Source organism: Podarcis bocagei, assembly GCF_964188305.1.
Source record: "Podarcis bocagei genome assembly, chromosome: 10".
In the NCBI taxonomy this organism is placed as follows: Eukaryota; Metazoa; Chordata; class Lepidosauria; order Squamata; family Lacertidae; genus Podarcis; species Podarcis bocagei.
The window spans coordinates 10,300,211-10,315,544 of NC_138135.1; the positions used below are offsets into that span (position 1 = coordinate 10,300,211).

The 15,334-nt window shown below is 46.7% G+C and overlaps 1 protein-coding gene across 4 annotated transcripts in view; it reads left to right on the top strand.

The window, feature by feature from the left end:
- PLXNA4 (plexin A4) overlaps positions 1 to 15,334 on the top strand; it is a 623,585-nt gene that overhangs the window by 580,952 nt on the left and 27,299 nt on the right. For all 4 annotated transcript variants that reach the window (XM_081209755.1, XM_081209758.1, XM_081209756.1 and 1 more), the window contains 4 exons: positions 579 to 738; positions 4,963 to 5,066; positions 8,844 to 8,943; positions 11,248 to 11,438. In XM_081209755.1, the coding sequence (XP_081065881.1) occupies positions 579 to 738; positions 4,963 to 5,066; positions 8,844 to 8,943; positions 11,248 to 11,438 (555 nt within the window). The remainder of the gene's footprint in view (positions 1 to 578; positions 739 to 4,962; positions 5,067 to 8,843; positions 8,944 to 11,247; positions 11,439 to 15,334) is intronic.

Consider the following 15,334-nt stretch of genomic DNA (forward strand, 5'->3'; position numbering starts at 1 on the left):
GATGAAAATAGGGATGTCCTAAGGAAAAGCGAAATGGGACGCGGGTGGCGCTGTGGTCTAAACCACTGAGCCTAGGACTTGCTGATCAGAAGGCAGGCGGTTCGAATCCCCACAACAGGGTGAGCTCCCATTGCTCGGTCCCTGCTCCTGCCAACCTAGCAGTTCAAAGGCACGTCAAAGTGCAAGTAGATAAATAGGTACCACTCCGGTGGGAAGGTAAACGGCATTTCCGTGCGCTGCTCTGGTTCGCCAGAAGTGGCTTAGTCATGCTAACCACAGGACCCGGAAGCTGTACGCCGGCTCCCTTGGCCAAGATGAATGCTGCAACCCCAGAGTCGTCCGTGATTGAACCTAATGGTCAGGGGTCCCTTTACCTTTAAGGAAAAACAGGACATTCTGGAATCAAATCAGAAACTGGTATGGCTTTTGTAAATCCGGGGCTGTCCCTGGAAAATAGGGAACTTTGGAGAAGGATGTTCTTTAGCAGAGAAAGCCACCTTGCCCATATGCTGTTTCTGGATCAGGCCCCCTGGCTAAGCTAACTCGTCTGCTTGTTTCCAACCCACAACCCTCTACAGGTCCTAAGCTGTGTGAACCCTGACAATGTGAACAGCCCCGAGATCCCCGTGAAGATCCTGAACTGCGACACCATCACGCAAGTGAAGGAGAAGATCCTTGACGCCATCTTCAAGAACGTGCCGTGCTCCCACCGGCCAAAAGCCGCCGACATGGATCTAGGTACGTGAGTCTCTTGTTTGGGTCGACTGAGCCAGGTGTCCAGCAGGACTACCAGTCAATTCACACAACCATTGGAATATATAGTAGCATGTGGGAAACTTCCTCAAGGGTTAGCTCTCAGCTTCTCTGGCCTGCATCGTGTGGGGCTCAGTTTTCACCATGCTGCCATTGTGTAGGGATTTTTTTGAGGGGTTCAGAACAGAGGCTCGCAGCAAGTTCCCAATTGGTCAGACTTTATTCAAAAATGCATTACAGGACAGAGTCCAAAGAGTATTCAAGAGCCTTTCATGAGGACACACTCTATGTGGGGAAAATACATCAACTTGGCTGTTTCATCCTCTGGCCAACGCCCTACTTTCTGCCACCTCATTGCTTCACCATCTCTTCAGCCATCCACAGTCCTGGAAAACACTTACTAACTGTTAATTTGTGGGTGAACATATCAGACGACACAGCGATTCTTCAAACAGCTCTTGTTTATTCACAGGCCAGAACAGAACTGAACTGAAGGGTTCAGCCAGCCTGCTTATATAGAGCTCCACTAGAATGCAACAGTAACCATTTTCTGTAACTATCCAATCACTGAACGTCACTTTCAATCTCTTATTTGCATATGTGGACCTGAGTGAAAACTATCTACAGTATCCCCCTGCTGGCTCAGGGTGAGAACTTCAGTACATAACACTAACCACCCCTTTTTTTACTGCACATTGCAGAGCTCTCCTTGTACCTGGAGTTGTTTTTTACTCTAACCATCAGAGTTAGTCTTCCCTTTAACTGGTTCTTACCAGTTGTGTGGTCAGACAGACTATTGTATGCATTACACTGGCCTCACTGATAATGGTTTTTTTTAATAAGACTTTTACCAAGTGACACTTCTTAAACATGGCGACAGATGTACATGACTGAATTATCTCACATACTAATGACAGAGTGGGGAAAATTCTCAGGCTCCCTCTGATTCGGTCCCCCAAACCTCTGGAGTAGGTTTTGATGAGGGGAAATGGAATGGGGAGAATGAAGAACAGCAACATTAGATACAATCCATAGTGTGTGTGTGTGTGTGTGTGTGTGTGTGTGTGTGTGTGCGCGCGCGTGTGTGTGTGTGTGTGTGTGTGTGTGTGTTCACAATCTAATAGGCACAAAATATAAAGAAAAAAGGAATTCATAGAGTAGAGCAGGGGTCAACAAACTTTTTCAGCAGTGGGCCGGTCCACTGTCCCTCAGACCTTGTGGGGGGCCGGACTATATTTTGAAAAGAAAAAAAAAGAATGAATTCCTATCCCCCACAAATAACCCAGAGATGCATTTTAAATAAAATGACACATTCTGCTCATGTAAAAGCACGCTGATTCCCAGACTGCCAGCAGGCCAGATTTAGGATGTGATTGGGCTGGATCCGGCCCCCAGGCCTTAGTTTGCCTACCCATGGAGTAGAGGAAAGCAGGCATTGGGTCAGCTGCTCCTTCTCTGGGGGATCGATGAGGCCAGGTGGATCGTCCCCCTGAATTAATTGATTGATTGATTGATTTACTTATATGCCACTTGCCCCCTTTTCACATTTCCAAAGTGGCAAACATTCAAACATCAACATACAGAGCAGTGGAAATGCACATATACAAAAGACAAAACATGACGGTAAAATAAAAAATGACAAAAATTGGGCCAACACGTAATTAAAAAAAATAAAGAATCTAGGCTTAAGTACATAAATACGTAGCAAAACAAGAGTTAACCAGCAATAGCATTTCTGGTACTTGTCTTGCTGTGCCCCAAGGAGCTTGACCTAAATACAGTTCAGAGGGGAGGGGTAGATGACATACTGCTGGCATACAGGCTAGATGAGATACGGCTGACTCCCATATCCTTACTCCTGAGGAGGCTGACAGCAGCGAAAAAGAAATGTTGGCGAGGGCAACAGTGGTAAGTCTCTTCTCCAGCCACCTGGAAGTTAGCCAACTGCTGGTGCAGGACTTACTGTACTAACCATTTTGCCATGGCAACCTTCCTGGGAGGCAGGAGGTGCAGCCTCCCAATGCCCTGGTCATCTGGCAAAGGCCGGCATGTACTTCCCCCTGGTCTTGCAGTCCTAGGGCGTTTGAGTGTGCATGTTTTGATTGGACTCAAAATTGCAGTTGGGTTGCAGCTCGCAAAAGATGGCTGAAGTCATGCAAATGCCTGCCAAGATCAACACCAGGAAGAAAGAAAAATCTCAAGCACAAATCAGCAGAAATGTGTCTGAAGTGAGTCTGGAAAAGGAGTGAGGGGCTGGGCAAGGTTGAGCGAGAGGCCAGCCAGGAGCTGGTTAGTGGAGAGAGGAAAGATTTATAGTTGGGCATTCAAGTTCTTGATAACAGAAGTCTTTGGTGGTGCCACCTTCTTGGTCTATGTTATTGATTGATTGATTGATTGATTGATTGATTGATTGAGTCAGTGTGGTGTAGTGGTTCAAGTGTCAGACCAGAAGCATGGAGACTAGGGTTCAAATCCCCACATGAAGCTCACTCGGTGACTTTCGGCCAGTCACTCACTCCCAGCCTAGCCTACCTCACAAGGTGGTTGTGGGAATTAAAGGAGGACGAGGAGAACTGTGTATGCTTCCTTGAGGTGCTTTTGGGAAATGTGGGGTATAAATGTGATGAACAATAATGCTAAATATTGATTAATTGATTGATTTGAGGTATATAGATACTGCCTTCCTGCCAAGGCACCTAAGGTGATTCACAGTTTAAACACTAAAACAAATACATTGGATTAAATGAAGACGGACAGAGTGCTGTCATGTCAACTGGGAGCTGAGCTCCCTGGGCTGGGCTCCTTCACTTCTGGCTTCCCTCAGGGCATGCTGGTCTTTAGCAGCCCCAAGAAAAGGTGTGGAAGGAAAACCCCAATATCTCTCTCCAGCCTTTGATGGTTCTGCTAGTCAAAAGTCTGTGGGCTTCTGCACCAAAAGAACTAGATCGTTTGAGAGCATTTTGACTTTTCCCACCTAGGACTAGGGATGGTGAAGGAACTCAATTCAGTTTGTATACAAAGGGGAACCTGCCAAACCTGCCCTTTCCAAAACAATATGTGAACCGAAAGACAGCCATCCTACAAAATTCATGCTTTCCCAAATTTTGCGATGCAGTTCTCCAGCCAGGTATCACATATAATAAAGTCATACAGTGCAATAAAGCATGTATAACATGCATATATCAATGAAAATAGCATTATACTGGGGAAACAGCTCTGTAAAAAATGTGTATATAAGCCAAAGCTGCATGTAAGGTTGAAGGAAGTCACACTAAACCGCTGATGAATTTTGTGTATATACAGACACACAAATCACAGATTGCTGCAGAAATGTGGAAAACTGAATTGAAGATTGTGGAACTTAGAAACTGAGAGACTTGAAACTGCCCCAGACAAAGTTGTCCGACTTCCCACTTTACTTTCGTTCAGCATGGACGCTTTTTGCAGTTGAACTTCTGCAACGGATTGCAAAATAGCCAGCAAAAGCCGAGCGCTGGTTTTGCAAATGCATTTTAATTATGCAGTAAGGAAGTTGCTAGGGTCAAATCAAATTGGCAGCGGTTTTCACATTTCTGTATGAGAAGCATAAACAGAGGCTGTGGCGGGTGTCCCCATGCTCCTTTTAAAAATTGTGAAGTTGGGCGTTGGAGCTTTCCGAGCTCCTGAACCCAGATATATGTTGAATTTTGTTGCAGTCGCTCAGAGAGGGAAGAAGCATTTTGCACATGATTAGAGCTGGGGTGGGAAGCCAACGTCCAGTTCACACTCTTCATGCCACTGGTGGGCAGGGTCAGAAGCAAAAGTGGGAGGAACAATTAAGATAAATTTTGCCTTTGTGTAGTAGGCTAGTTTCAACATGCACTCATGCACAGCCCCTCTATCCTCCATCCAGGCAGGCAAAAACACAAGGCAGGAGGGTGGAAAGGAGGGCCAACAGGAGTATGGCTTGGGGAGAGTCCTGAGGGCCAGATAGAAAGCTCAGGAGGGCCACATTCATCCCCTAGGCCTGAGGTTCCCCACACCAGCACAGAGGCACTCTATATTTTTTCTTGCAACACAAGCCCTGGATCAGAGGAAGCCTTGGGCAGACTCACATTTGCAGACTGAGAGCCAGCAAGTCTGACCACAGTCACCCTCCTTCCTTCTCTCTTGTGGTTCCCCCCATGTCTCCTGGTGAGGAAGGTCACCTGTGATTCTCTCTCTCTGCAGAGTGGAGGCAAGCGAGCGGAGCCAGGATGATCCTTCAAGACGAGGACCTCACAACAAAGATCGAGAATGACTGGAAAAGGCTCAATAACCTCGCTCACTATCAGGTAATCTGGAATCTTTGCTGTTCTTACCCCTTGAATTCCAGGGACCAGGTTGACTTCATCACAAAAACAGTTAAAGCAAATGCAGTGTTAGCCCTCTGCCTGATGTTTATTAGTTTACCAGATGTAGGTGTGATGGCCTGGGACTCAGGCTCAGACTTGGAACCAGAGGAGTCTCAGTCCACACCAAATCCTTTGCCTCAGGCGGCATCTGAACCCAGTCTGGGGCCTGATCCTGAAGAGTCCCAGTCTGCACAGCTTCCCCTGCAACAAGCACCAGCTGGGCTGAGTCAGGGGCCTGAGCCTGCCCTGGCTCCAGATGCAGGAATTACCTCGTTGCCTTTAGCTGGGCCATCACTTACAGCTGCTCCACTACCAGTTGGGTCAGGAGGCGGCCCCTGGGTCTAGTAACCCACCGACATCTCCCGAGCTGCAGAGACTAAATTCTGAGAGAAGGAGAGACCTGAGCACTTGCAGGAGGAGTGCTCGCCTTCGGGCAAGACAGGGAGGTGAGTCGCCAGGGTATCAGGACCGGCTGTTACCCCAACAAAGATAAAAGGCTGTTGGACCCCACCCCAGGTTGTGGGGGCAGCATTTCTGTTTGCTAGAACCTGCCTGAAACCCTGTGCCTGATCTAGCCTCGTTGCCTGCCTTGTGTCCTGCCTTGGCCCTGTCGGACTGACTCCTTGCGGAATCCTTGGATTTGGGACTGGACCTGGACCGCGTTGCCTGGGTTAAGCCCTGGGCCCAGCAAAGTAGGGAGGGAGTTTATTTTTCAAACTTTATGAAAGAGCTGTATCAGAGGAATGACAAGTCGTTCCATTCTCAGCCATCAAGTGGGTGCCTCTCCCTGTCTTCCTTGACAGGCGACTCCGTCACCTGGTGACATTCAATCAGAAATATCCAGCTTAGGAGAGAAAACCGTTCCCCCAACTCCTTTCTTTATTCCAGCACGCGCGCCCCGCATCGCCTTCACTCCCCCTGTGATGGCATCGGATGAAATGTCAGGCCACAGATTAGAAACAGATTGGAAGCGGAGATGAGATAATGAGGAGGACAGCAGTTAATTCCATTCAGGCAGGGGAAGGAGATTGATGCTTTCGGTCCTGAAGGGAAATGCCACAACTCCCCAGAGGACCCTGCATGCTAACTAACAGGGCAAGGGGGGGGAGGGCTAGGTTCGGAGGATACTGTGCCTTCATTCCCAACAATGGCAGATGGAGGCAAGTCACTTATTCGCCGAAGAATTGATGCTTTTGAATTCTGGTGCTGGAGGAGACTCTTGAGAGTCCCATGGACTGCAAGAAGATCAAACCTCTCCTTTCTGAAGGAAATCAGCCCTGAGTGCTCACTGGAAGGACAGATCCTGAAGCTGAGGCTCCAAGACTTTGGCCACCTCATGAGAAGAGAAGACTCCCTGGAAAAGCCCCTGATGTTGGAAAAGATGGAGGGCACAAGGAGAAGGGGACGACAGAGGACGAGATGGTGGGACAGTGTTCTCGAAGCTACCAGCATGAGTTTGACCAAACTGCGGGAGGCAGTGGAAAACAGGAGTGCCTTGCGTGCTCTGGTCCAGGGGGTCACGAAGAGTCGGATGTGACTAAATGACTAAACAACAACAAGTCTCCTCTACAGAAGCTGAGAGGGAGATCTATGGGTGGAAGAGGAGGCCCAAGGGTGGAAATGGAGGTCCATTTCTTCTTGACCCAGCATGGAAAGGTCCTCTGATGTTTCTCTGGCAGTTTTCCACTGACAGTGGCCTTGAAAGCAAGCTGTGCTGCAGCCAGGCATGGCTAGATAGCATGCTACCCACCAAATGTTGTTGCCTTACAGAACCCAGCATCCTCAGCCATTGGCTGTGGTAAGAGGTGTTCAGCAGTGGAACAGAGGTGGCAGGCAGAGATTTTAAAACAGAGGTCAGATGGCCGTCCGTGAAATATTAGTTAGCTGTGATTCCTGCATTGGATGGGGTTGGACTCAGTGACCCTTGGGGTCCTTTTCAACCTTACAGTCCTGTGGTTCTGATATTTCTGGAATGACTGGCTCATACCTCAGGGAAAGCCTTCTTAAACAAAAACGCTTCCAGTAGACACCTAAATATCATGATGCAGAGTGCTGTTTGCAAAGGCCGTTGGAGAGGGGCTTCATCCAGATCAGAAGCTCATCCCTGCCTGCTTCCGCCACCTTCAAATGGCTATTTTAACCACACTTTTCAAACAACAACACCACCACCACACATTAATTTTAGGTTAGATTTTAGTGACTAAGTTTTAATTTATATATTTTTAACTGTTACTGTATCTGTATTGTCCCTGTTATACCTAATTGTAAATTCAAATGTATCACTGTCATGTTTTATGACCTCCTTGACATTGTATGTGGGCTGGAACTGGTCTGTGACCGAAATAATAAATAATAATAACAACACACATTCCTTGTAACAAGTAGTGTGGACAAACGTCTGTGTCTAGAGCTGCCTCAGGATCGCACAGGATTCTTCCAGAAACATGTCCTTAGTTTGATCAGGAGGCTGGAGTGGAAGATCTGTTAGATCTACTCAGTCCCAGCCTTCCAACATTACAACTGAGAACTTGAAGGGATTGAATGGCAGAAGGCAGGCAAACCTGAAAGCCACAAGAGGCTTTTTAGCAAAAGGCTATTAGTGTGCAGATCTTATACCACCAATTGGATAGCCACCAATGTTTCAGTGGGACACTGTTGACCCTCCTCCCTTCATGCGAGGATGAGAAGACTAACTTGCAGGTGTTAAAAGCCACCTTTCTGGGCTCCATGAAGAGCTGGCTAATTAGCATCTCAGAGATGCTTTGAAGATGAAGGCACTCTGTGTTAAGTGCTAATTATTGTTATTGCTGGTAGAAGAGCTGGCGTCTCTTCCCCAGGTCCTCTCCCTCTCCCTTTCTTCTCGGAATTACGCATTCTTCAAAGATGTTCCCGGCGCTGCTAAATATTCTGTATTGTTCCGCCTGCTTTTTGAAGAGAGGCTCTGAGAGGGCATCAATCAGGAGCTGGAAGGCTTCCCATCTTTTGGAGAGCTTTCCGCTCTTCTGGGCTTCAGGTGGCCTCTTGTGGCACACAGTCCCAGAGACCTGCAGCCATAAATCCTTCCTCAAAAGTGCAAAGTAACCCCAGGGCCTGTTCAAGGCTTCATTCTTCACCATTCTTACCTCTGACCTCCTGCCGGCTGAGCCACTGCTGCATCCCAGGAGGTTGACCTGGTGCAAAAATGCTGGCAAGAGCACCAGATTGGCTCCGCTGGTGTGTTTGCACCATGCTGACCTCACTGCCATTTCCCCCTTCTCTCTCCTGATAAAAGCTGGCTGTATGTGTTGTGTAGCCTGTGGCAGAGATAGGAAACTTCCCTAGGAACATAGGGGTAGACTATTGGTCCATCTATCTCAGTACTGTCTACACTGACTGGTAGTGACTCTCCAGGGTTTCGGATCGGGATCTTTCCCAGAACTGGAGAAAGCTTTTGAAGCTCCCAAACGATCGACCAGGAGGGAGAGAACATGCCAGTCGGGCATGTGTCTCTACCAGGGTCCTACACGAGTGTAGGATGATCCTAACACTCCCCCTCCTCTTCTTCCATTATCTCCCAGCTTTGTCCTTCCTCCGTCTCAGAGCCATGACCTTCTGCAAACCACTGTTGTAAATCTATCCTGTCCTCCTCCTCTTGGGAAGGTTCAGGAGGAGTGGGGGCTAGGCTCCACCATTCCTCTTCAGTCCAGTCCCTGACACTATGGCTCTTTCCCTCTTTAGGTGCCCGATGGATCCGTAGTGGCTCTGGTGTCCAAGCAGGTGACAGCCTACAATGCTGTCAACAATTCCACCGTCTCCAGGACCTCTGCTAGCAAGTATGGTAAGAGCCTGGGCACCCTGAGGACAATGGGGGTGGAGAGGGAAGGGAGTCCAGGCCAGGGTGCAAGGCTCACATCCTGGTATTCCTCATGATAGGGATGCAGATGGCACTGTGGTCTAAACCACTGAGCCTCTTGGGCTTGCCTATCAGAAGGTTGGCGGTTCAAATCCCTGCGATGGGGTGGGCTCACATTGCTCTGTCCCAGCTCCTGCCAACCCAGCAGTTCGAAAGCACACCAGTGCAACTAGATAAATAGGTACTGCTGTGTCAGGAAGGTAAATGGTGTTTCTGTGCACTCTGGTTTCTGTCATGATGTCCAGTTGCTCCAGAAGCTGTTTAGTCATGCTGGCCACATGACCCGGAAAGCTGTCTGAGGACAAAAACACTGGCTCCCTCGGCCTGAAAGTGAGATGAGCACCATAACCCCATAGTCACCTTTGACTGGATCTAACTGTCCAGGGGTCCTTGTCCTTTACCTTTACGTTTTACCTATTCCTCATGATATGCCACAAAGCTCCAAATAAACGTATCACAGAGCAACCTCAAATTGCCAGTGTGTGGTTGAATTTCGCCCCAAAACAGTGGCAGTCTGGAATTGCCCTGTAAGGTCCTGCACTTAACCTCACTGAAGTTGGTGGGATTCACCTCTGGGTTGCACTGGGTTTTCATGCCATTATTTGGAGAGGGGGAGATATTTGTGGAAAGAAGGAGGAAGATTTCACACCCCTTTACCATACATGCTTTTCCCAAGTATCTGTTTTGCACTCCTGACTCTTCCCTGATGGGGGTGGAAGGGCTAAAAAGAAAATAAAGGAAATGGTAGCACCATCTTCTGATGCAACCCACCTTAGGTCAGGTCATGACCCAGCAGATGAAGACCAATAACTTAAGCTCTGTCCACGATGCTCCAGGATGCTCCTGGCAGTAATTAATACAGCTTGCAACTCATTAGTGCATTTTCCAGGATAGATCTTGCCCTCCTTGGTGACCCGTGATCTTCACTCATGGCAGATGACAATTTGGTCCCACTTTTTGCATTAACCTTATAAAGTGTGGTGTTCCCCATTCAGCGTCATGATTTGCATATCCTTCTAAAATCTACAAGAGCAGCAGTCAAAATCACACTGGCATAGCTGTCAACCGTCCCTTATTTGGCAGGAAAGTCCCTTATCCCAGCGCCATGTCCCGCTGCTGTCCCTTATTGATGATGTCCCTTAAATTTCCCTGGTTTCAAAGGAAGCAGCTTCTCTCCCTGCCTCCCTGCCAGCCAGGGAGGAGGGAGGCTCCAACTGTGTTGCTTGGCTGCGTTGCTCACCCAATAAGGAGTCTAAGAACGACTGGGGAGTGGAGCTTGCATGCCTTGTGCCGATCAAATCGGCCGCGTTGCCTGGGGACTCGCCTTTGCTCAGCGCTTCCCAGTGGAGAGGTGTCGGTGGTTTTCCTTGCTGCATCCCCTTTGCCGGGTTGCTGCACTGTGGGAACCACCGCTTGAGGCTTCGTTTGGCTGCTGGCTGGGCTTTCTGCCTTTGGCTCAGAGGTGCTCAGAAGTTGAACATACCTGTGCTGGGAAAATCCCTTCTTTTGGCTGCTGATCCCTTATTTTCAAATCTGTAAGTTGATAGCTATGGCACCAAGCCAGAATAGTAGGCTCAAAAGCCCAGCATGGTTAAGAGATTATTGTCCGTGTTCACGTGAACAGATACATAGCCAACTCTAGCTAAAGAGCTTCAGGGGGGTGGGGGCGGAACCTGATATGGTAGAAGAGAAAGACAGTCTTGCATACTATGACAGTTTTTCCCCAACCTGGTACATTCCAGATGTTTTGGACTACAGTTCCCAGCCAGCTTTCTAAACACGAATGTTTATCTAAACCAGTGTTTCCCAAACTTTGGTCTCCAGCTGTTTGTGGACTACAACTCCCATCATCCCTAGCTAGAAGGAGCAATGGCCATGGAGGATGGGAATTGTAGTCCAAAAACAACTGGAGATCCAAGTTTGAGAGACACAGCTCTAAACAAAAATGTTTTTAAAAGGAGCCAAAAAGAATACAGCAAAGGAACCTGCCTCGGGTCAATAGGCAGGGAGTTCCAAAGTATACATGCTGCCATACTAAATGGCCAGTTCCTTACAAATGTGGAACACATATTATGTGGCCCTGTAGCAATGCCAGTTCCGCCGATCTAAGCAGTTGATTTGGCATATATGGGGTAAGGCGATCTCACAGGAGAACTGGCCCCCAAGACCTGGTTGCCCAGCTTGTCCTTGAAGAAAACATCCTGAAGCTATGGGATTTCTCCCTTTCAGAAAACATGATCCGCTACACAGGCAGCCCAGACAGCTTGCGCTCCCGGACGCCCATGATCACACCCGACCTGGAGAGTGGAGTCAAGATGTGGCATCTGGTCAAGAACCACGAGCACGGAGATCAGAAGGAGGGTGACCGAGGGAGCAAGATGGTGTCAGAGATCTACCTGACCAGGCTGCTAGCCACCAAGGTAGGGAAGGGTTGTGGGGACCGGGGAATAATTTGGTGGAGAAGGCTTTGGAGGACAGAAGGCACCAGTACTCTTGGGATCTTAGAATCATAGAATTTGGAAGTCCAACCCTCTGCAACACAGGAATATTTTGTCCCACGTAGGGCTCGAACCCTTGTCTTGGCAGGTAAGAGATGAGAGGAGGATTTGGCGGCTGGGTTTACCTCTTCATCTGCAGTGTTTCCTGCTATTCAGAAGGTACCCAGACTTGACCCCTTTAAATGCAACCGTTAATATTCACAATCACTGCAAAGATATCTAAAGTCTATGCATACATTCTAGTACCTATGGTTGCCAGCCTTCATATCCCATTTCCAGACATTTTCGTAAGGCAGAGTTGGGCCTGGTGCCAGAAGTCCTCTAGACCACATCCTTGGGGATCCTGCCTTCGTCCATTCTGTGGACATCACCAAGCTAGTGTAGATGTCGCTGGGAAAATGTAAAGCAATCTAGCCTGCCACACCTCCGGAAGGGTGGGGATTCCAGAGTTCTGGCATTGCTTATAGGGCAAGGTGAATGTCAGTCACAAATCATTTGGGCCTTCTGAAGGGAAAGCGTCAACATGGCTTCCAAGAAGAGTCTTAGCAACCAGGGAGACTTATTTAAATATGCCCACTATTATTTTTTTAAATAACATATTTACAGACCCTCCAACTGTCCCTATTTTCTCGGGACGTCCCTGATTTAGAGAAGCTGTCCCGGTTCCTGTTTTTGAATGTCCTACTTTTCCTTAGGATGTCCCTTTTTTCATTGGAGAGATGTTGCAGGGCATGTATTTAAATGTTTTAGTGAAAGTGCTAAAATCCTGCGATTTTTAGCAAGAATACTTGTAGCAAGAAGTTGGAAATGTGAAACACCACCAACAGCACATGATAGAGTATCTCCAACTAGCAAAGCTGACAGGGAAAGTCAGGGGAGCCTTAAATCAGAAAGTATATGGAGAATGGAAAATATTTAAGGGATATATAAGATTATACTGTAAAAATGATACCATCCTAGCAGAACTGGAATGATGCTTGTGTACAATAAATAAATGAAATAAACATCCTAGCAGAACGTATGAAAAAAGATATAAAATTAAACTGTGAGATAAAATCATGACAAGAGAAAAAAGTATAATGAGAACGATTGGAAGTTTCATTAAAAAACTTTATTGGTTAAGACATGATGTTGTATAAACATTTGGTCTTTCTTTATCATTTCTCTTTTCCTTTTTTAAAATTTGTCTTCTTAAATCTTTTCTTGCCTTTTTTGTTGTGATCTTTCCTCCCCCCCCCCCCGTTTTTGTACTTAATTCTGTTATACTTACCTTTGTTGTGTGATTGTATTTTAAAACAATAAAGATTTATATAAAGAAAGAAAGAGCTAAAATCCAGGCAAAGAATGGATATGTCAACGGTGTCGGGCAAATGTCCTCCGGTTCTGGAAAGCTCCCCCTGAGTCATTTCTTTATATATATATATATATATATATATATATATATATATATATATATATATAATAAATTTTATTAGTATTTTCCACACAACAGCAACAACACGAGAAATATTGAGAAATAACGAAATAACAATACACAATAACCAACATTCAAAAAACTAAAAAAGCAACAACAACTAAAATACCCCCCAACAAATCCATATCTTACAAGTTAATAATATAGGTTTTTTTTAGTGTTTATATTATTAACCCCCTGAGACATTTCACTGTGTGCTGCACAGACTTCCCATCTTCCAGGAGTCTCTGTGACCCTGAACAAGCTGAAATCTGCCTGAGGAACACCCTCATAATGTATCCTGTTGTCTGGAGCGCAATAACCATTCTCTCCCTCCTCTAATGTTTGGGGGGGTTGATCAGGAGGAGTGTTTAGCGGAGGAGGAGAGAGATGGAGCGAGTTCTCCAGCGGACTGGTTGACAGGGGAAACAGCCTCTCTGCCGAGGTGCTGGCCTGTACCAAGGTGCAGGCAGGCGAGCGAGCCGGCGGTGAGCACTCAATCTGTCACCGCGCTCAGCGTTTCATGGGAGATGATTTGCCTGACAGCTCTATAACTCTCTGCAGTTGACTTTCAGCCCGAGAATGCCACGGACGGCGCTTTAACACTTGATGCCTTCCGCGTGGCAACACCTCCTTGTCGCTCAGCGCCGGCACTTTGTTATTTACACAGAATTGGTTTTGCCGACAACTTCGCAGCGCTGCTCGGAAGCAGGGCAGGCAGAAGGGGCTCGCCAGCGGCGCTGCGTTAGGAAAGGAAAACGAATCGTCGTGAAGCAAGCTTAGGGGGTGGAGGTTAGGGGGGGAAGCGTCTAAATTTTGCATCAAGAGGACCAAGCGGGTGAAGGAAGCTGAACTCAGCCTACTTGCGGACATCCAATGGAACGTTGTAAAACCAAGGACACACCAAAGAAATTAGTTCTTCTCATGCATAGTTAAACATAACCATTCTGGCTAGTAGCCATTGAATTTGCTTAACCCTCCCAATCCTAAAGAAGTCAGACTATCCTCCACCAGGGCCAGGGCCTTCTCAGTGATGGCTCCGACCTGGTGGAATGCTCTGTCCCATGAGACCAGGGCCCTGCAGGATTTAACTCCCTTCTGCAGGGCCTGTAAGACAGAGCTATTCCGCCTGGCTTTCAATTTGAATTTAGCCTGATCTTTATTCCCCTTCCTTCCCTCCCCCTCCCCTTTTTTTGAAGATTACAGTGGTACCTCAGCTTACATACGCTTCAGGTTACATACGCTTCAGGTTACAGACTCCACTAACCCAGAAATAGTGCTTCAGGTTAAGAACTTTGCTTCAGGATGAGAACAGAAATCGTGCTCCGGCGGCGTGACAGCAGCAGGAGGCCCCATTAGCTAAAGTGGTGCTTCAGGTTAAGAACAGTTTCAGGTTAAGAACGGACCTCTGGAACGAATTAAGTACTTAACCTGAGGTACCACTGTACCTGCTCTTGGATCTCACAGCTAATTCTCCCCTGGTCTCCTCGCTGGCCCAAATAGGACTAATTTAGCCAGCTAGCCCTGGTGATCATCTAATGTTTGTTGGATGGATTTCCCCTCTAAATTGATTTTTGAATTCTGAATTTATTGTTATTCACGTTTTATCCTGTATTTTATGCTGTTTTTGGTTGCATCAATTAAGTGTTTTAAATTTGTTGTTAGCAGCCCTGAGCCCAGTTTTCTGAACCGGGAAGGGCGGGGTATAAATAAAAAATTATTATTATTATTATTATTATTATTATTATTATTATTATTATTATTCCCTCACCTCATAAGCAAATGGGGCAAACATGTAATAAATGAATCTTGCTGTCCCCATCACCTCTAATTTGACTCTCAAAATGAGACCCTTGTTGTCTGAACAACGTGCAAATTTATGTAAATTTATTTGAGCAAAAAGTGAATGGTGAATGGTGGAATGCCCTCCCATCATATGTCAAGGAGATAAGTAACTCTACAACCTTTAGAAGACATCTGAAGGCAGCCCCCTATAGGGAAGTTTTTTAAAAAGTGTTTACTGTTTTATTATGTTTTTATCTATGTTGGAAGCCACCCAGAGTGGCTGGGGCAACCCAGTCAGATGGAAATAATAATAATAATAATAATAATAATAATAATAATAATAATAATAATAAACCAGAATAAAGCCTTTAAACAGTTGACAATTCTAGCCACCGACGGGGCAAAGATTTTGATAACTCTTCATGGACAAGAAAGGGACCCAGTTTTGAAAAAAAAACACACACAAACACAAACACAGCCTACAATGTGTACTACTCACCCAATTGTCTAGCTCAGCTGGTTAGTGTGTGGTGCTGATAATGTCAAGGTTGAAAGTTTGATCCCTGTAATGGACACCTGC